The following is a 22,182-nucleotide window of genomic DNA, read 5'->3' as shown; positions in this document are numbered from 1 at the left end:
GCTGAAGAACTTTTTCCTAATATCCAATCGGAACTGCCCTTGACGCAGCTTTAAGCCATTCCTTCAAGTCTCATGTCACTGAGGCTCAGACAATCCAATGAAACATTTTAAAATCAACATGTTTGTTCTTCAATCAAAATTGTTTAGAACTCCAAGAACATTAGTAAACCAGCGGTTCAATGGTGTTAGGGGAAATTAATACTACACAACCTACATTAGTGTAAAAGGAACTAGGCCTTAAGCCTCATTGTTTCAAGACTATTCATATTGGACATATAACTAATGATTAGAAATTGGTTTAGATATGATTAATAGAATGCGGGTGCTTATAAAACAATATCTATGAGCTGCTTAATTGTTCTGTGAGACTCCCTCTTCATGGCTGGCTTAAAATCCAGTCAAGCTGAATCAACAGAGGAAGGATCATATACATCTTAGCCGAAGACATGGGAGTAAGTGATTAACTTTAGAACAAGATAAATTAATGAAATAACCTGAGTAGTTTCTTTGGAAATTCATAGGTACCTTTGAAGCGTAAGAAGATAAGTGATGATGGTGACCGGAGACCTTCTGCCTATGACCACCAGTCTCAGAAGAACATGAGAATGGAGAATGGGGAATGGATGAGATAAGACGATGAATGATAACGATAGGAGAACAGAAAATCGGCTGGAAAATTACAGAGACTTTGGATTGGGACAATGGGTGGCCAAAGGGTATGTGAGGTTTGGAAACTTTTGGAAGTGCGCCATTCACTGCGGTGGTGGCCCAACTCGGAGTTGTTAATAAAGCAAACCTAGAGAAACCCGTGACTGAAAATCCTTTCACAATTAGAATGCTTAAGCTTTAGAAATAGTAACCCAACATGCTCATGTCACGGACGCTCACGGAGGCAGCTCGTGTTCAAAGAAGTGGTTTATTGACATCTTGGCTGCTGCGGCTACGCCCACCCTCATAAAGAGTGTGGGGAGTTTCGTTAACGGGGGTACATTAGATGCTCTTCAGTGGTGATGCAGCTAGGGGTTTCTGGGGATCGGGAGTGTTTCTGACGGAGGGACCTGGGGACGATCAACCGATAACGTCCCGAGTAGCCTATCGGGCTGGGGGTGCGGAGCCCAAGGAGAGAGGAGAATCCGTTCCTGTTCGGGTAAAGGCATTGTCGGGGTTAACGGAGGGGGTGCAAAAGGCCTCCTGTGTTGGGGTGATGTATGTTTGCGGGGGCCGGTCTCTTCTGTCAGGTGGCTGGAGGCAGGGCGAGAGGAAATGGCCTCACGTTGCGGCAGGGGAGATGGAGGTTAGATATTAGGAAACATTTCTTTACTGAGAGGGTTGTCAGACATTGGAATAGGCTGCCCAGGGAAGCGGCTGAGTCACCATCCCTGGAGGTGTTCAAAAAGCGAGTGGACGGGGTACTTCAGGACGTGGTTTAGTGGGCATGGCTGGTGGTCGGACTCGATGATCTGGAAGGTCTCTTCCAACCTAAATGGCTCTAAGATTCGATGACAGGGGGCAGGCAGCGAGGGATGGCGCCGCCCACAGAGGTGGACCCCCGCCACCTTAGACCTCTTCTCAGAGGGCTACGGACGCTTTGAAGAGCCTCCGAGAACGTCCCTCAGAGAAAGGGCTGAGCGCAACCCGCCAAAACCGCCACGAACCGCCCGGCCCGCGCAGGCGTCGAACTGGGCGGAAGCGTCCCACAGCACCGCGGCTCCCGGGCGCGAGGGCGGGTGGGCGGAGCCGGAGGGCGGCGCGGCGGGCGGCGGGCAGGTCCGGCAAGGCAGTCGCAAGCCCCGCCCCGAACGCCGCCCCGCCCCTGGCGCGGGCCTGACCCCCGTCCCCGGGGCGGGCCGGGTCGGCGGGCCGATCCCGGAGGGGATGAGCGGCGGAGAAAAGCCGGCAGCCGGTGGAATCGCCAGAGGGCAAAACTGGAGACCGAAGGGAGACGCCGGCACCCGCACCCCCCCCCTCGCGCGGCACTGCGAGGGGGACGGGAAGAGTGAAGAAACGCGGAGCTGCGGCGTGGGGTTCAGGCCGCCCCGTCCGCGCGGTGAGTTCTTCCCAGTGGTCTGCTGATGAGGAGCCTCCTACACTCTTGGTTCCTGTGGGTCCAAGACGGGTAAGTTCAGAATTCCTGACTGATACAGGGGCCCGGATTAGTGGCTTACAGAAACAACTAGTGCCAGGAGCGGCAGAAAAACGTCCCGTAGCTCAAACTGAACTCGGGCTGCCTGGGGAAAAGAGAGGGACGGCTGTGGAAGTGGCTGTGAGCTCTTACAAGGGAAATGTACTGGGATTCGATGTGCTGGCAGGCAAATGATGGTATCTACGCAGTGGCAGGGTGTGGAGCTGTGGAGGCAGAGGGGCAGAGGCTACCCACGTGAAAACTTTGTAGGTTGCTCCTGCGCTACCGCCATCTAAAGTAACCCATGTCTCTCGATACCCGCTACCAAATGGGGGATTTCAGAAGTAATTGGCGACCTCGAGAAAAGACACATCATAAGTCGCACACATTCCCCTTATAATTCTCCAGCTTGGCCAGTCCGTAAACCGGGTGGGAGGTGGCAATTAACAACTGATTATAGCAAATGAAACAGTTAATACCCCACCATTAACTGCTGCCATCCCAACCATAACCTAAATAGTAACGGCAATACAGGCAGCTGCCCACCCATGGACGGCTCCTTTGGATGTCGAGGATATGTTTTTGATGATTCCCCTAAGGGAAGAGAGCAAACCCCAGTTCGCATTTACTTGGGAGGGGACACAGTACACCTTTAATCAGCTTCCCCGAGGATACAGGCACTCTCCTGCTGTTGCCCACGGTGCCTTAGCCAAGCTTCTCGATGCTGTGGAAGTGCCATAAGGCGTCCATATATATCAATATAGAGACGATATCGTAGTTGGTGGAGATAACAAGGAACAGGTAGGGCAAGTGTCTGAAGCCATCTGGAATCTGTTGACCAAGAATGGGCTAGACATGCCGCTTTCTAAATGTCAAGGTCCCGGACAAGAAATTAAATTCCTAGGAGCTTGGTGGAGAGCTGGAGCAGTCACGGTACCTGGTGACACTCTGTCAGCTATTGAGAAGGGACAGACTCCAGGCAATAAGATGGAATTACAGCAGCTGCTAGGTACCTTGGGCTACTGGAGAAAACATATACCCGGGTTCTCAGTGATTGCCCGCCCTCTGTGTGACTTGCTTTGAAAGAAAAGGAAATGGGATTGGAGTCCGCAACATACAGAAGCTCTCAATATCCTGAAAGATGAGCTCAAGGCTTACCAGAGGCTAGGCCCGTTGCACCCGCGAGATCCTTTAAGGGTGGAGTGGGGATTTGCTGCGCATGCTTTGTGCTGTGGCATGTTCCAAAAGGGACCATGAACACCAGCTAGACCTTTTTTGTTCTCTTCCGCTTCATTTAAGGAGGCTGAGCAACGGTACGTGGACTGGGAAAAAGGGGTCCTTTCCCTCATTAGAGCAGTTAAGGAGGCTGAAAAGCTGCGCACGTTACAAGATGTTACAGTAGAGGGCCCTCTTCCTCTCCTAAACTCAGTCCTCAATGGATCGCCTCCTCCCAAGGGAGAAGCCCAAAAGGCCGCAGTTAGGAAATGGTATGCATACTTAGAAGGGATTAGCCAGTTGCCTCCACTAAAAGAGGGTCCGCTTAAGGCCTCCAGGCTACAACAGCCTGTAAAGCCCAATCTGACCTTGTTGGGTCGACCCTACAAACCTTCTCCGACTGAAGAGGCACCTGAATTTGTGGCAGGCTCCGATATGCAGGGACTATGGTTCACTGATGCATCTGCCCATCCAGTGGGATGAAGGTGGCAATATAAAGCGGTAGCATTAGAAATCGGTACCGGGAAGACAGTCAAAGAAGAGGGCGAAGGTAGTGCACAAGTAGGAGAATGACGGGCTCTATTACTGGCCACAGAGAACGGTGCTACTGTCGTTTATACTGACTCCTATGCAACCATTAAGGGCGTTAGAGAATGGATATGTCAGTGGGAATCCAGTAAATGGGAAATAGGTCGTACAAAGGTATGGAGGACAGAGGACTGGCAACGTCTCCTGGCAATAGGGAGGTCCCGGCCTTTAAAGGTGGGATGGGTCAAGGGCCACGCACGGGAGGGACCCCCCCCCTGCAAAATGGAACCACCAGGTGGACCACCTGGCCCAAATCAGGACGGTCACCAGTGAGAAGGAAGATGGGGATGGATTAGCTGAATGGTTGCATATCAAGCGAAGCCAACATCTTTGGGGCCGTGACCCTTTCTGGGGAGGGGCTTGTTCCGCCGCTTGACCACCCTCTCGCTGAAGAACTTTTTCCTGCTATCCAGTCGGAACTTCCCTTGACGCAGCTTTAAGCCATTCCTTCGTGTCCTATCACCAGACCCCAGGGAGAAGAGATCGGCACCTCCCTCTCCGCTCCCCGTCCTGAGGAAGTTGTAGGCAGCGATGAGGCCAGCCCTCGGTCTCCTCTCCTCTAAGCTGAACAAACCCAGTGTCCTCAGCTGCGCCTCATCAGGACACGTCCGCTAGTCCTTTCACCGTCTTCGCTGCCCTCCTTTGGACGTGTTCTAATACCTTTACATCCTGCTTACACTGTGGAGCCCAAAGCTGCACGCAGTACGCGAGGTGAGGCCGCAGCCCTCCTGAGCGTGGTGGGTCAATCCCTTCTTTCCACCGGCTACCTCTGCTGTGCCTAACGCGCCCCAGGAGATGGCTGGCCCGTTGGGCCGCCGGGGCACGTTGTTGACTCCTACTGAGCTTACCACCAACCAAGACCCCCCAGATCGCTCTCCAGAGCCCACACGCTCCCGTCGGCCACCTAAGTTCCCAGAGGAGACTCCTGCTCAGCCACGCCAGCCTTCTGCCCCCTTGCTTGACTTGCAAGGCCAGCTCCTTGCAAGGGCCCGCTCCTGCGCCCTCCCGCCCTGCCCCTGCATCCCTTTCCCGCTCGGTGCCTCTGCCCGCCCCTCGCCAGTGTTCCGCCTTTGGACACCCCGCGCCTCTCTGCTCTGCTGCCGTCCGTCCCTCTGTTTAGCTCCCGTCCCTCTCCTGCCGCCCCACCGCCCTGTCCCCCTCTCCTCCTCCTCCCTGCCCCAGCGGGGCTCTGGGACCGGGGCCGGGGCAGCCCCGCGGAGGCGGCCATGCGGCCTGCGAGGGGCCGGGGCCGGGCCGGGCATGGTGTGCCGGCAGGGGAACGCAGCGGGAAGGAGCGCCCCGGGGCATGCTGGGAGCTGTAGTCCTGGGGCGCGGGGCTGCCGGGCGGCCATGTTGTTTAGCAGAGGCGCAGCCTCCGCTCCAGTTGCGGAGGGGAGGGCCGGGGCCGCCCGTGAGGAGCGAGGCCCTTGGGCGGGCGCGGGGGTGCCTCGTGCCCGCTGGCCGCTCGGGGGTGGCGAGGGGGAGCTCCAAAGCGCCCGGCGCGACGGGCTCGCGGTCAGCTGGAGCTGGGCCCGGCCGGGCAGATCATCGCGCAGGTTGCCGGCGACGAGGCAGGCTGATTTCAAGCCAGGAAGGCAGTCTGCAGCTCAGAGTCATGTCCAGGGATGGCCAGGCAGGGCTGTGGGGATGGGGCCAGGCCGAGGACTGGCTGGGATGTTGGCCCGCTGGTGGGCCTGGCTCGTCGGGGCCTGCGGGCAGGCTGGGCAAGGCTGGGGGAAGCTGGAAACTAACAACCTGCAGCGTCACTGGGCCAGGGACTGACAGCCCTGGTTTGAGCTGGAGGGGGATCCTGGGCCATGGACAGGGTGGAGTGAAGCCCTGGGGGGCTGGTCAGGGCCCAGGCAATCATGGAGGCAGTGTTGATAGCATATTTCCATGCATTCTGTATGGTACATCTAAACACTATGATTGAAACTACAGGCAAAAGTATAGCCAAGCAATTAGCTAGCAGAGGTGGTTACTCGTAAGTTTTGCATTTCTTTGCTCTTACGGCTAGATGTTCCTGTACGCTAGATGAGAACAATGTTGAAACTGACCACGTGTGATTGAAACTGCCTTAACCTTCAAGGTCAAAGAACAAGGGCAAGAATAAAGACTTCAAGGAGAGCCAACGAGAACTTCAAACGGGTCGGTGGTCGTAAAAGCAGCCCTTCGACTCAAATGGATCCTTCATTGCGCATGATCGGATGTAGGCAGTACTATGATAATCGGTTACAGTCATTTTTATGTATATGTATACTAATCTGATTAATGTGCAATTAATAGTTATTCTATGTGCAATATAGTTATTCTGTAGAACCTCTTTGTGCTAAAGCTGTGGTATGCACGCTAGGTGGAACTATCCCCCCTGCATCCAGCGCTGCAATAAAGGAACGCCTGCTTTCTAAAACTCCAAAACGAGTCTTGGAGAGTTTCTTCGACCGGCTTTTTGGTACCATTTTGGCGACCCAGATGGGACAAGGCTTCTGAGGCTCGACGGACGTGGGATCGCAGGACCTCCAGCCGGCACCGAGATTTCTCGGAGAGACCCTTGATCCCCCGTTCCCCGGGCTCACAAGCCAAGGCCACTGGTAAGGTTTTATTTAAAGGCATTCTTTTGATTAACCTGGTTCTGGTATTCTGGTCTGGTACTCTTACCTGTACGCCTGACTAAGAGAAGTCAGCAAGGAAGAAATCTAAAAGGACCCTTAAAAATCTGGTATTCTGGTAGAAGTACTTCTCTGGTAAAGGGTATCTGTCTCGCTGGTTGAAGGCGGAGATACTGTCATGACCCAGACTGGACAGCCCAGGGAGTTGCGTTTAATTCGAAATTCCCTCGGGCTAAATTCAGGTGAAACGACACCAAAGGATCAGTTAAAGATTTTATTCATGACAGAAGCAAACTGAACTGGGGAGGCGTGGTAGTAGGTGGCAGGGTTTCTCCCAACAGGAATCGGCATAAGACTACTTCTGTAAACTGTGTAACCATATACATCGATTCAGGGAATAAGGAGATCCCTCCCGTTGAGTCACGAGGTTCAGAGCAGACCCCCTTGCTTTCCAGACTCCTCCTCAGAGAAGGGTCTAGGGGTGGCTGGATCCACTTTTAGTCTCAGACTTGGTCAACGGTTTATATCTTGAAACGGATGAGGTGTAGGGATTGTGGAAAAGGAAAAGGAAAGAGAGAAGACAGAGGGAGAAAAAGGAAGAGAGAAAGATTTCACCGGTCCTGGGTCCAGCGTTGGTTCAGTCAGCCAAGGGGTCCAGTCAGCCGATGGGTCCAGTCCCGGTGGGCTTGCGCACCCGGGGCTTCAGTTGGTGTCCTTTTATCATCCTTGCCCCTCCTTCAGGCGGGCACCCGAACTCCTCAGGTTAATGAGCAGTTTGTGAGCCTTTGGGCTTGGGGGTCTTTGTGGAGTAACTTCTCCTTCCCTGCAGACACTGCCATTGTTTGATCTTTGTATCAGAACAGCTTATCAGAACAGGGAGCTGCTCACCCTCCAGCATGCCCTCCCCCTCCTGTTGCTGATGTCTGAGCTGATGGGCTTTTCACCTTGGCTCCTTGCTGTGCAGGGTTTGTCTTTAAGCAGAACTTGCTCCACCACAATGTTTGAGACATTAACTCTTTCAGTCTCTCACAGATAGCCCTTTGGTTTGGTCTTGGTACTTTGATTAAGGCTTTGGGATTTGACTATTGATTTTGGATATGACCTTAGATCTCTGATTGATTCTGTTTGGTATTTTGACTTAGGCTTTGATATTTAATTTTCTGATTTTGATTTTTGTATATTGAAGGTATTGATAATGGGAACAGGACAGTCAAGTGAACTCCCTAAAAAAATCACCTTTGGGGTGTGTTTTAAAGCACTGGAAACAGCTGGGGGGTGTCCCGGGTGGCAACCTGCGGAGAGAAGACTTTATTAAATATTGTAATCATTGGTGGCCTCTGTATAAGCTTGACGAATGGGAAAAGTGGCCTGTGAATGGGACGCTGCATTATAACACCATGTTACAACTGATGTTATTTTTGAGAGGTGAGCAGAAATGGGATGAAGTTATGTATTGTGATTTGTTCTTTACCTTAAAGAATCATCCTGAGTGGCAAAAGGATTGTGGAATTAACATGCCACCCAGCGATCCTTTTGGGCTATCTTTAGAAAAAGAGGGAAACAAAAAGGTGACAATAAGCTCAGAAGGTGTTGTTCTGCCTGTAGTATTGGGCAAAGATGTTTAAAGCTATGCAAGCAAGAACGAGAGGATGATACTGAAATTGTAATTGGATCTCAAAGGGCCCCACCTAGAACTGCTCCCAGAAATAGTGATGAAAGAGAGCCCATGCATAGTCCTGTCGCAGGGCAAACAAGAGCTAAACAGAGCGAAGTTATTCAAGCTCCTCTCCGTCAGGCGCCTGGGACTGAGGGTGTGGCAACTATTAAAGTACCCTTTTCTATTGTGGATTTAAATAATTGGGAAGTACCAGCTGGGAGCTATCAAGAAAACCCTGATCAAACAGCCCAGGCTTTTGAAACAATGATTCAGACTCAGGATCCTGACTGGAAAGATGCTAGGAAATATACTATAATATGGATCCTGAGTCTGAAGACGGAAAAGCTCAGTTGGCTCCTTTATTTATAGGACAATCCTCTGATGATATCAGAAGGAAATTACAAAACTTACAAGGAGCAGATTCTCGAGATTGGGGAAAATTATTAGAAGTTGCTTGGGTGGCATATAGAAAGAGAGATGAATTACAGAGTAAAATGAGTGCAAGGTTAGTAGCTGCTCTGGAAGTAGGAGCTGGCATGGGACAAAGGAGAGGAACTGGACTGGGGCCACCAGTGGGATTAAACCAGCCCCTGGGACCGAATCAGTGTGCGTACTGTAAACAAGAAGGACACTGGAAAGGAGAATCTCCCCTGAGACCTACAAGGTCACAAGTGATCCCAATTTCGACCGCACAATCTCAGCAAGTTCCCCCTTTCTTAGGAAAGTTGAGTGAAAGTATCTGACGGGGACCGGAGGGGAGTCTCCCAGCAGAACCTCTGGTGACAGCTAACCTGGGAGAACAGAAAATTGAATTTTTAGTTGACACTGGAGCCACCTTTTCAGTTTTAAACACCTTAGAGGGGGAGTTAAGTTCTGAAGAAAGCAGTGTTGTTGGTGCGACAGGTGAATGAGAGGCTAGACCTTTCTTTAAGCCTTTGACAATGAAATTAGGAAAGCAGTGGGTCACTCATCAGTTTCTGTGTTTGCCAAATTCTCCTCAAACCCCGGTTAGGGAGAGACCTACTTGAGAAACTGGAAGCAGAAGTTAAATTTAAAGATGGTGAGATTAAAATTTAAATTTAAAAATGGTGAGATTAAAATTTTAATTCCAGAAACTAAACATATCGAAGCAGTGGCTTTGTTGTTACAGGACGGCTACCGAAAGCAGAGGATCATACCAGTCGAAGTAAATAATGCTGTAATTCCCATCGTCTGGGCTGAGGAAGTTCCTGGTAAATCCAAAAGAGCAGAGCCTGTGAGAATTGATTTAAAGCCAGGATCGAGTCTGGTAAGAATTAAACAACGCCCCCCTAAAACTGGAAAGTCGGAAGGAGTTAGTACCGATAATACAAAAATTTCTAAAGTACAAATTGTTAATAGAATGTGAATCCAAATATAACACCCCAACCTTGCCTGTTAAAAACGCTAATGGAAAAGATTACAGGTTAGTTCAAGACCTCAGAGTGATAAATCGAATAGTACAAGATATTCACCCGGTAGTAGCAAATCCTTATACTTTGTTAACAACCCTAACAGAGAGACAAGAATGGTTCACAGTGTTAGACTTGAAAGATGCCTTTTTCTGTATTCCCTTGGATCCCAATAGTCAAGAGCTTTTTGCTTTTGACTGGGAAGATCCTGAGACTGGGAGAAAAACACAATATACGTGGACAGTCTTGCCTCAAGGCTTTAAGAACAGCCCTGCCATTTTTGGAAGTCAATTGGCACGAGAATTAGAGATTTGGAAGAAAGAAAATAATCAAGGAATCTTGTTGCAATATGTGGATGACCTGTTAATTGCAGCTGAGACAGAAGATGGTTTACCCTGCTGTGTTTTTAACAACTGATCAACTTGAAGGAGAACTGGAACATGGCTGCTTGCAGACAATTGAAGAAGTCTGCTCCAGCCAACCGGATCTCCGAGGTGCGCCACCGGAAGAAAAAGATTGGGAGCTATATACCGACGGGAGCAGTTTCATCCGTGAAGGAAAACGTTTATCAGGATATGCGGTAACCACTACTGAGAAGGTAACTGAATCACGAGCTTTGCCTTCAGATGTATCTGCCCAAAAGGCTGAATTGGTAGCTCTTACTCGAGCACTGGAACTACGTCAAGGAAAACGAATCAGCATTTGGAGAGACTCAAAGTATGCTTTTGGGGTAGTACATGCACATGGAGCAATATGGAAAGAAAGAGGACTGTTACCTGCACGAGGAACCACCATTCAGCATGCAGAACAAATACTGAAATTGTTAGAAGCCATTCAAAAGCCAACAGCAGTCGCGATAATGCACTGTAAAGCACATCAGTCAGGTAGGACTGTCCTTGAAACAGGTAACGGATTGGCTGATAGAGCTGCTAAAGAGGCTGCAGAAAAAGGCATCCTAGCACTAGTTCCAGAGAAAAGTGTAAATTTACCGAAAGATGCTCCAAATTATAATGAAAAAGATGAAGAATTAATTATTAAATTGCAGGCTAGTAAAAATGAAACCGGGTGGGCTGTAACACCAACAGGTCAAATAATAGTCCCACCCGCAATAATGAGAGAAATTGCCCGGGCTGAAAATAACAAAGTACGTTAGGGAACAGAAAACCTTGTTAAACATTTACAAAAGTGTATTTTGAATAGAGATATGACAAAAATTATTCGAATAATTACAATTGGGTGTGAAATTTGTATACGCAATAATCCCCAAACCAATAATAAAATCACTTTTGGAGTTACGAAACAAGGAAATTCTCCAGGAAAGTATTGGCAAATTGATTTTACAGAATTGCTTCAATAAGAGGGATATTGATATATCCTAGTTCTAGTTGATACCGTTACTGGGTAGCCTGAAGCTTTCCCTTGTCGCACCAACAAAACAAGAGAAGTATTTATCATCATTGTTACAATCCGCATCGCTTTCAGCTGTCTTAAACGAGCTGTGAGACAATCTATGTTCAAGTGAGACTACTAAAAGAATTAGTAGCCTCAAACAGAAAGGGGGGAATTGATAGCATATTTCCATACATTCTGTATGGTATATCTAAATATTTTGATGGTTTTAATATTTTGTAACAGCCGTGGAAACTGGTTTGCTGCTAGGTGACTGTAAAAGTGAGATTTGGTATATCATTATTAGCAACCTTATACTAACACTATGATTGAAACAATAGACAAAAGTATAGCCCAGGAATTAACTAGCAGAGGTGGTGTGTACGGAAGGGTTAAAAGATGGAATTTTGGTCCATGGATGGACACTGAGTCAGAAGTAGATAACTAAAAAACGCAGTCAGCACAGGGAACAGATAGTTTATTGTCTGTTGTTTGAAATGCTGGTCATGGGGATAAGAAAGTAGAGCAATGTTAGGGGAGGTAGTACGTGCAGTAATGGAGGAATACAAGGCACCACACATAATTTTGCTTACCTTGCAAAAGTCCTGCTGTTGGTTAGAGCATCGTGACGGATGGATTATGGTAATTTGCCGTGTGCCCGTGAACCAATAGAAGGGATGGCTATGGCACGTGCAGCGCGTGTCGACACCCTTTCCTCCACAAATGTCTAAAATACTGGGGTTTTCCGAAGAGCAGTGGGCCGGTGTTCGGCAAGGTCACCGTTGCCTCCGTGGGGACGCCCACGTAAAGCTGGCACCTACCGACTGCTGGGCTGAGCTTGCGGCGCAAGACGACACAAGCATGTACAGAATGTACAGAAGGTTCGTCTTCTTCTTCACAGTCCTTGGGCTGGTATGTTAATAGTGGGGGGTTTTTTTTTGCTTTGTAAGATACCCTTAGCGTAACGCATGTGTGTAGTTAATAAAATGCTTGCTTTTTCCCCTATAGTCAGTGTGTGTGTGTTTACCTTCTCGGGAATCCTCGAAACCACCCTAGAACAGGTGGTTACTCGTAAGTTTTGCAGTTCTTTGCTCTTACGACTAGATGTTCCTGTACGCTAGACGAGAACAATGTTGAAACTGACCACGTGTGATTGAAACTGCCTTAACCTTCAAGGTCAAAGAACAAGGACAAGAATAAAGACTTCAAGGACAGCCAACGAGAACTTCAAACGGGTCGGTGGCCGTAAAAGCAGCCCTTCGACTCAAATGGATCCTTCATTGCGCATGATCGGATGTAGGCAGTACTATGATAATCGGTTACAGTCATTTTTATGTATATGTATACTAATCTGATTAATGTGCAATTAGTTATTCTACAGAACCTGTTTGTGCTAAAGCTGTGGTATGCACGCTAGGTGGAACTATCCCCCCGTGCATCCAGCGCTGCAATAAAGGAACGCCTGCTTTCTAAAACTCCAAAATGAGTCTTGGAGAGTTTCTTCGACCGGCTTTTCGGTATCAGTGTGTCTGGTAAGGCAGTCGTTAATGAATACTTTTTGTTCCTAAGCTAGGACAGACCCATGACGCAATTATGGGACCAGGGAAAGAGAAGCAATGCAGACTTCTTGCACCTGCATTATTTACCCAGTCCTTTGCAGGGAAACCCACGTAGTGAGATCCGGTGGTAATGGAGGGCAGGGAGCATTTCCTGCCCATGACACGACGTGTTGGGACAGGGTTTTCTTATGCCGAGTCCTGCTCTTGCTCCTTCCCACTCCCATCGTACCCACAGTTCAGCCTGTTTCTTTTTCTACGTATGGTGTTAGCTATCTTGCTGCATCCTTATGCGTTCTGTGTCCTTAGGCAGATTATAGCCTGAAGTTAATTCCAGCTTAACGGAAAATGTTGTCAGTTGCCATGGAAATGCCTTACCATGTGATTGTGGTTGTACTTCCTGTTGTGCTTAGGTCTAAAACTGTTAGATGACCCTCATTTTTACACTGCCTTCCACTCCTCCTGTAAATATCTGTTACTCGTAACTGTGGTCAGAACATTCAGTCTTCTAACACCGGTCATTTTTTTTTTATGCTGTGATCTTATTGCCGGTTATTAAACACTTATGCTAAAGCTTTCTTCAGCAGAGATCCTCAGACTTGCTGGTTTTGTATTTAAGATCTGCAAGCCAAATTCCTGCGGACAGCTGTCAAGGAAAGGGGCGGGTTTCCATGAGTGAAGAAAATGCTGAAGCTGGTCACTTGCCTTTGCTAGCTGGCTGATACTGAGATGAGAGCTCTAGTATGCAGGAGGTAAGGGCTGCTGTGCCAGGCAGCCCAGCATGGAAAACTGCCCAAGTGCTGGGTGACTCCTGGCCACAGTGCTGGCAACTGTAAACAGCAGCTGCTTTTGCTCAGTGATATATCTGCCATCACTAACAGCTCATTTGGAGACCTGTGCTGGCTCTTTCTTTGTTCATCATATACATTAGGTCTTCAAGTAATGCGGTTTTGTACAAGCTTATCTATGCTGTTGTCATCGTCAATGAAAAGACTCCCCCCACCATCAACAGTGTCCCCTCCAACAATCTTTGGACAATGCTTTCATTACTGGTAGCTCCACCTGAAGGCCTCCGGAGCAATGGAAACAGCTGCACTATAAGGTCTTTCACCCGCACAACAAGGTCACCGAGGCCATTTGATCCTCACTCTCACAGAGTAACACAGAGAATTTGGGTTGGAAGAGACCTCTGGAGGTCTTTAGTCTCACCCCCTAATTAAAGCAGGGCTAACACCAAAGTTAGGACATGTCCCTCAGGGTCTTGTCCAGCTGAACTTCTAATGTTGCCAGAGAAGGAGATTCCCCACCCTCTCTGGCTGCTTCTTCCAGGGCTTATCTGCTCTCATGGCATGCTTCCCTTGGTGCAACGCGTGACACGTTCTTTCATTGTGCACCTCTGAGAAAAGACAGGCTCCGGGTAGTGGAAGACAGCAATTAGATCTCCCTCAGCCTTCCTTCTTGGAGAGATGTGGTGCTGGACATTCGTGGTGTGGTGCGGTGTATGGGTGTCATCCTGCTACCTGTTGACAGAGCTGCAGCATCAGCCTGTTGCCGAGCCAGGGCACCCACCTCTTGAAACGAACGGTCCCCAGAGCAGCTTCTCCACACAGACAGGACAGTATAACCTATGGGATCCTCTCTAGACATCGTGCTGTCCTCAACCACCCCTGCACCTAGGCACACCTCTTGGGATGCTTACTCAGGGCCACTGGCACGGCCTGCAGGCTCATGTGCAACTGCGACCTGGCTGTTACTCAATGAACAGCGCCAGGCACGGATGAATCTATGTCCTGTCTGAAGCACTTCTTTTACTGCGAGCTTTTCTTACAGTAGTGAGCTTGCAACATGAGCATCCCTCGTGCCTACAGGCTCTTTTAAGGTCCTTTAAAGGTCCTCAGAGTTGCACAGAAAACCACCGGAAAACAACCTTCCTTCTTATGCAGCCTGCTCCTGACAGCCCTCCTTCCTTGGCATCTTGGGACTCCCAGGAACTAGCCCCGCACTGTACTACTTCCCTTCCTCAGAGGAATTGTGTCTCTGTAGCATGAGAGCCAAGGGGCTCAGGGAAAGGTGACAACTGGCAGCAAGCTTCCAGTGCTGCCAGGCAGGTCCTAGAGCATGCTCCTGGGCAAGAGACAGCTGCTGGCTGGGGCACTGCTGGGACCCAGGGGCTGTACAGTGGATCTTCAGTTGTGCCTGAACACAACTGGGATGGGGATCCTGCAGCATCTGGCTATCTGTGCCAGTTATCCTCTGGGAGTCAGAAAACAAAGTGCTCAAGAACAGTTTTTAATAATGCAGGTGTGGCCAGAGTTGTCAGTGGCTCGGGATTTGTACAGAATACAAAAAAGAGAAAGTTCAACCCAGGATACCCCTCTCCAAGAAGAGCCTTCATAAGGGTGAGCAACCCTGAGGCAGTGAGAGGAAGTTGCCAAAGAGCCTGGAAAACCTGGAGCCGCTTGGAATGGAAACCAGTTAATATGATGAAAACGCTTTAGCCTGGGTCACTGGCAAACCTGACTTTGTGGTAACAATCCATTGGGATGCAGAGGGCTAAGCAGATTGCATTGTCTTCATGGCCTCAGTCAGTGCTTGTAATTCTCCTTTGTCCCCCACATTCTGAGCCTTGTCCTTGATCAAAAGAACTTTGCGAGATGAACCTGCTTTCATTGGTTCAAAAGCTCAAAGGTACACAAGAGGGAAAAAAAGGAGCAAGAAACAAGCAACATGTTCGAGAGGAGAGATCAGCAAACTGTCTTTAACTGTAGCTCAGAGCTTGCTCTTTGAAGCTGGGGGGATGCAAAGCACTAAACTGGAATACCATGGATGTATTCAAATGAAAAAATTCACGTGGAAGGTCTTACTCAAATAACATGTTTCTCTTCTTGCCTTCATATACCAAAACCATAACGTACTTTACCTCTTTGAACCAGCAAAGATGCAACGTAAACACAGTGTTATGGCTATTTTTCAGTGAAACAAACTTTTTGGGGGGAAAGGTCAGGTCACAGAGACAAAACCACCGGTGCAAAAGATGCAGAGATAGCATCTCATCTCAGCGTTAACTTCACTTTCCAAAGATCCATCATTAGGCAAGTGTCCTAGTTTCAGCTGGGATAGAGTTAACTGTCTTCCTAGTAGCTGGTACGGTGCTATGTTTTGACTTCAGTATGTGAAGAATGTAGATAACACTGATGTTTTCAGTTGTTGCTCAGTCGTGTTTAGACTAATGTCAAGGATTTTTCAGCTTCTCATGCCCAGCCAGTGAGAAAGCTGGAGGGGCACAAGAAGTTGGCACAGGACACAGCCAGGGCACCTGACCCAAACTGGCCAACAGGGTATTCCATACCATGGGACATCCCATCTAGTATAGGAACTGGGAAGGGGGGGCGGGGAATCGCCGCTCGGGGACTAGCGGGGTGCCGGTCGGCGGGTGGTGAGCAATTGCACTGCGCATCATTTGTACATTCCAATCCTTTCATTATTGCTGTTGTCATTTTATTAGTGTTATCATTATCATTATTAGTTTCTTCTTTTCTGTTCTATTAAACCGTTCTTATCTCAACCCGTGGGTTTTGCTTCTTTTTCCCGATTTTCTCCCCCATTCCACTGGGTGGGGGGGGGGGGGAGTGACTGGGCGGCTGCGTGGTGCTTAGTTGCTGGCTGGGGTTAAACCATGACAGCAAGGAAGGTTCTGGTAGCTTTGCGCATCATGGAAAAACTGGCCATGTTCTGCACAGTCTAACTGAAAACGGGGAGAAGCCTGAGCTTCTCTAGCACTTCGACATAGTTAGACAGCTCTTTTGATGTGACAATTATTAAAAAGCTCTCAAATCTTCGCCCGTACACCATCATTGAATTTCCACTGAAGGTGTACCAAATACAGCTATGACTGCACCTCTTCTGCCACACGGTGGTCGTCAGCCACTACTTCTTATAGCGCCAGGGTCTACAGCCAAACCACCCTTCTGCCCCTCTTGCTTGACTTGCGACACATTGCAATTGCCCGCTCCTGTGCCCTTAAGAAATGGCTCTTAAAAATTGACCGGCATTTACGGGCAACGATACCCTCAAAAGCAGATTCCCAGGGGACCTTGCTAACTAGCTCCTTGAGCAGCCTGAAGTCTGCTCTCCCAGAATCCAGGGGAGTAGCTCTGCGGACAGGGTTTCCCATATCACCAAAGATTGTAAACTCGACCATTTTCTGATCACTATGGCCAAGACAGCCACCAATCATCACTTCACCCACAAGACCCTCTCTGTGTAGGAACAACAGGTCTAGGAGGGCACCCTTCCTAGTCGGCTCCCGTAGTACCCGTATCAAAGAGTTGTCTTCAACGTGGGCTTCAGGAATTTCCTGGGCCTGTTCGTGTCTGCTCTGTGACAGCCCCAGTTCGCAGCTGGGAAGCTGAAGCCGCCCATAAGGACGACACAGGGCGACTGATGCAGAGATTTCCCATGATTCCTGATAGATTCATACATTGGCGTCCTCGTCCTGGCTGGGTGCTCCATAGTAGACTCCGGCAAGGACATCCACTTTATTAGCTTTTCCCCTAATCTTTACGCAGAGGCTCTCAACCACGTCGTCGCCAGCTGCAAGCGCTGTACAGTCCAACCCCTCCTTTACATACAGCACTGCCCCTCCGCCTCGCCTGCCCTGCCTCTCTCTCCTGAAGAGCCTGGAATGGTCCGTCACTGCACTCCAGTCACAGGACTCTTCCCAACAAGTGTCCCTTAGGCCAGTGATGTCGTTGCTCTGGGACCGAGCCAAGGCTTCTAGCTCCTCCTGTCTCTTCCTCGCACTGTGCTTCAGCCTACAAACATTTCAAACGCACTCCAGTGTCCTTGGCACATCGTGGAGCAGAGCGAAAGCTCCATGCACCGTTCCTCCAACATTGTCAGGCCATCGTTAGCTTATCAGTAGTAAGCCTGATTTTACCCCTTCCCCGCTTCAAACCTAGTTTAAAGCTCCTTCAGTCAGCCCCGCTCGGTCGTGAGCAAAAATACTTTTCCCCCACTGAGAACGGGGGATCTCGTCAGGCCCCAGCAGGCCTGGTGTCGCGTAGACCATCCCGTGGTTGAAGAACCCCCAATTCTGGCAGTGACGCTAGCCTCGGAGCCAGGTGCCGATACGCTGCGTCCGCCTGTGTGTTTCGATGTCATTCCCTACAGCTGGGAGGACAGAGGAGAATACTACCTGTGCTCCTGATCCCTCTACCAATCTCCCCGAGGCCCTGAAGTCTCTTTTGATCGCCCTTGGACTTCTCGTCACGACTTCCTTGGTACCCACAAGAAAAAGCAAGAGCGGCTAATAATGAGGGCCGTACAAGGCTCAGAAGTTTCCTGGTAACGCCTTCAACCCGAGCCCCAGGGAGGCAGAAGCCTTCCCAAAAAGGCAGGTCTGGTCGGCAGACCAGGGCAGGAGTGAATGAATTCTTTACGTTGCTTTGCCTGGGCGTGTAGCTCATGCTTTACCTACTGAACTGTCCTCTCTCAACCCGCAAGCTTTCCCACTTTTACCCTCCAGATTCTCTCCACCGTGCCACTGCGGGCAAGGCATTGAGTAGCTGCGTGATGATGCCAAGCTGCCTGCTGGCATTACCCCACAGCACCTGGGAAGCCAAAGCCCAGTGAATCACTGAGACCAGAGCCCACTGCACCAGCTCTTCTGCAAGACGCTCCCCGACGCCGTGGCAGCTGTCAGCACCCTATGCCCGCATTCCCCGACCCAGAGATGCACGGACACTCACGGACACAGCCTTTGTCCAAACAAGAGATTTATTGACATCTTTGTGCACGGTGGATCTCCCGGAGGGAATGGACTCTCTCAGAGAGGGAGGGCGGTCGCTGTCCGCATGGTAACAGGTTGCATCGGGTCCCACTCCGCAGCGTGTGCTTTTGCTGTTGAGGAAAGGTGCGGCAGCAATTCCCAGTGCCGATAGAGCAGCATGTTCTCCGTGTCCAGCGTGCTCGGTTCTGTGGCACCAGCTCCTCAGGAAGCATCTAGCATGGATGCTTTCTTCATCCAGACTGCAGTCTGAGGCACACAGAGGCACATCAGCGCTGCCTTGCGCTTGGTTCTTGCACAGCCGGAGCTGCCAGGAAGAATTTCTGGGCCCATGTGAAATCGCCACCATGGCCGCGACCGTGAGGGGAAAGGAGGATGAACATCACTTTGTAGCCACCATAGTTACCACCATCTGCTGCACTGGAGAGACTGCCTAGAGGAGAACCCTGACGCTCTTGACAGAGGGCTGCTGTACAGGGTTTTCCCTTTACTTTCTGTGTCCTGCATACTTCCCTCTTTTTCCCTGTGGTATGAGGTGGTAGTCTGGTATGAGGTGGTAGTCTGCCATCAGCTGTGAGTCCCGCAAACACAGCTCTGTGCGTGAAGATCTCTTTCAGCGGCCGGAGATCAGCAGTCTCGTGAGCCGTTCTTGCAGATCCATATACTCACGCATTGCCTCGGCGTGGGCGTCCGGATCCTGCACCAGGTGCTGGAAGAGGTTGAGTGGTTCGGCCGTTTGGAAGTCTGGGGGCAAGTTTATCTCCTCAGGCACCCTCTCGTTGCCTAAGAAGAAGTGGTCGAGGCGTTTCTCCTCCAGGCAGCGGAGCAGGTATTGCATGATATCCTCCATCCGCAGCACAAAATGCCTCCTGCGCCAGCCTGACAGGGGTATGGTGTTCAGGAGGTGCATCACAACTGTCTTCAAGGTATAGGTGGAAAAGCCTATGCCCACCAGGATGCGGGCGTAGGCCTGCAGGCATCTGAGGTGGAAGCTGTCATGCGGGACCTGCCCGGCCATATGCCTGAAGAACTTCGCCTCTGCCACAGCGTAGCTCTCTGGCCACGTCGTGCTTGGGGTGAAGAGGGCCTCTGTATTCTGGCTGCTCACAAAGATGTCCGAATTGCCTTGCTGCACCCCAAACATCATCTCAATAATGTGGGTTTTGTTGTTGCCTTCTGTCACCCGGAATTTGCAGGAGCGTCTAGAGGGCAGGATGGTTAGACGCCATGTGGATGACTGAGGCAAAAACACCCAGGCTGCTTGCACCAGTTGATAGAACCAGCGGGCAGTTTTCTGCACATCTAGGTAGGATTCAGTGCAGAGGGTGTGTAGGAGGCTGGGACCCTGATTCCTCCTAAGCTCCTCCTCAGGGTGGTGCAGGAAGCACATCTCTCCTGCCAGCTGCTCCCTCATGCAGGTGCACACCAGCTCCACGCGGACACGGCAGTTCCTCGCTGGCGTCTCCCCCCTGTTGCCCAACTCCAGGTGGAAGGCGTGCCCACGGGGGGGCTTCAGGGGCACGAGCAGGCGGTAGATGATGTCTTCCTCGCGGGGACTCCAACCTTCAAAGGCGCTGCCCACCTCGATGGAGGATTGCAGCACTGGGAAGAAACTATTTGTCAAGAGCTGTCTGAAGACAAGGATGAAGTTGTCAATGAGGTCCTTTACCACCTGACAGTCCCTGGCTAGGTTCTGAACTGGCCACTGCATGTGCTCCTCAAAAAACCTTCCCAGGTCATCTTCACTGTCACTGTCGTCTTCTTCTTCCGCCTCCTCTTCCACCTGCTCTCTGTCACTGCTAGAGCTCTCCTCGTCACTGCTGCTGTCCACCTCCTGGCTCCTTTTCCTGAGCCGACAGCAGAGCGCGAAGAGCAGGAGCAGGACTCCAGCAACGGCCCAGAACTGCCACTGCCACAAGGCAGCAAAGACAAGGGCTCCCCAGGCAAAGCCGCTCTGCTCCTGGGTCCTCTGCGCCAGCTCCTGCGTCCCCTGCTCCAGCTCCTGCAGCAGCCGAGTCATCTCCCAGCTAAGGTACTCCTCGCGCTGCTGCATGCGCTCGCGTGTGGCCTCATCCAGCTCATCACCGACCATCTGAGCGTTCCAGAGGATGCTTTGCACAAGCAGGGTGAAGAATTGTATGACAGCCATGGCCTGCAGGAGGAGGGAGAGAAGGGGTTCAGTGGGGCTGGGAGGGAGGGAGCTGGCGCCGGGGGGAGCAGGGGCGGGAGCCGCAGGGAGCTGGGGGCAGGTAGGAGCGGGGGCGAGGCAGCCGGGAGGCAGCAAGGCCTGCGCCCAGCCCCGGTGGCGGCGGCACCGTGCCCTGCCCAAGGTGTTCCCGCGAGCAGCTGGGCCCTCGATGCAGGCTGAGAACCCACCCCCCCGGGGGCCCTCGTCCAGCCCAGCCTCCCCCCGCCTGCGCACTCACCGCTCGCCCAGGCTGTACTGGGGCAGCGCTGCCAGCTGGTGCCTTTTATACCCTACCCCCCCCCCCCCCCATTGTGACTCGTCCCCTCTGATGTCACAGGTGCCAGAGCGCATCACAGGCACGCCCGCCGGCCAGCCCCGGCCTTCGGCCTCACCCCGGCTCAGCCACTCACAGCTGCCCTGCTGTACCGGTGAAGGCTGGGCTAGAGTTGGTTTTCTTCACGGGAGCTTGCGTGCTGCTTTACGTTGGATTTCTTGCTGTCTGCCTGCCAATGGCAATCTCACAATCCCGGAACGTCCTGAGTTAGAAGGGACCCCCGAGGGTCGTCGAGTCCAACCCCTGACTCCGCACCGGGCAACCTTAAAGAGAAATCACAGAATCATAGAATCCCTTAGGCTGGAAAAGACCCTTAAGACCATCGAGTCCAACCGCAAACCTCAGCCTGCCAACTCCACCAGTAAACCATGTCCTCGAGCACCGCGGCTACACGTTTTTTAAATACCTGCAGGCATGCTGCCTCAACCACTTCCCTGGGCAGCCTGTTCCAATGCTTGATTACCCTTGCAATAAAGAAATTTTGCCTAATATTCAATCAGTTCTGCAGACTAAACTACCCTAGCTCCCTCAGCTGCTCCTCATAAGACTTGTTCTCTAGACCCTTCACCAGCTTTGCTGCTCTTCTTTGGATGCGCTCCAGCACCTCAGTGTCATTCCTGTACCGAGTGGCCGAAATCTGAGCAGACTAATTGAGGTGAAGTCTCACCAGTGTTGTGTCCAGCAGGGGATGATGACTTCCATAGTCCTGCTGCCTATGTCACCGAGGCTCACACAATCAAATTAAACATGTTAAAATCAACAAGTGTATTCTTCAATCCAAATCGTTTAGAACTCCAACAACAGTAGTAAACCACAGGTTCAATGATGTAAGGGGAAATTTATACTACAGGACCTTGTTAAGAATTCTTAAGCTGTAGAAATATTAACCCAAAACGTGCATAAAACTCACTCTAATGAATGAGGGCTCTCAACCTTGAGGTGGTACTTCCGGTGCTGTGCCGACCAAAGGGGACAGTCCCCAACTGCAGACCCGCTGCTCCAAGGAGGACCAACTTAATTTGCCCTCTGGTAGGGCACCATTTATACCATCGTCGAATCTGGCTTGTGGTTATATATGGTCATATTTAGTCCTCATTGGTTGAGGGTCAACACTTTGTTATTCCTACGTGTGTACCTGGTGGTTGTAACTCAACCATGCAGGTGGGGCGGCTTGACCCCCTGACTGTGGCTTCCGGGTTTTTTTTCTCTTTTTCATGGCCGAGAAGTTTCAGTCTCTATCAGGGCGAGTGTACCTGCCACACAATCCACCCCGTGACCACAGTCACAATTCAGCTGGTTTCCTTGG

At 50.7% G+C, this 22,182-nt stretch overlaps 2 protein-coding genes across 2 annotated transcripts in view; one reads left to right on the top strand and one right to left on the bottom strand.

Moving 5' to 3' along the window:
- Nucleotides 1-22,182, top strand: part of LOC115337784 (inositol 1,4,5-trisphosphate receptor-interacting protein-like 1) — a 53,540-nt gene that overhangs the window by 21,080 nt on the left and 10,278 nt on the right. The window lies entirely within an intron of this gene.
- LOC115337834 (inositol 1,4,5-trisphosphate receptor-interacting protein-like 1) lies at nucleotides 18,781-20,503 on the bottom strand. The gene has a single exon (XM_030006256.2). It carries the CDS (start codon nucleotides 20,501-20,503, stop codon nucleotides 18,968-18,970), a length of 1,536 nt encoding a protein of 511 aa, XP_029862116.1. The 3' UTR covers nucleotides 18,781-18,967.

The sequence above is a fragment of the Aquila chrysaetos genome, chromosome 2, assembly GCF_900496995.4.
Source record: "Aquila chrysaetos chrysaetos chromosome 2, bAquChr1.4, whole genome shotgun sequence".
Taxonomy (NCBI): domain Eukaryota; kingdom Metazoa; phylum Chordata; class Aves; order Accipitriformes; family Accipitridae; genus Aquila; species Aquila chrysaetos.
Note: the sequence above shows the minus strand (reverse complement) of the source record. Positions and strands in the feature narration are given on the sequence as shown.

Excerpts from the sequence above, each read along its gene's own strand:
- LOC115337834 (XM_030006256.2), bottom strand. The coding sequence starts at position 20,503 with ATGGCTGTCATACAATTCTTCACCCTGCTTGTGCAAAGCATCCTCTGG.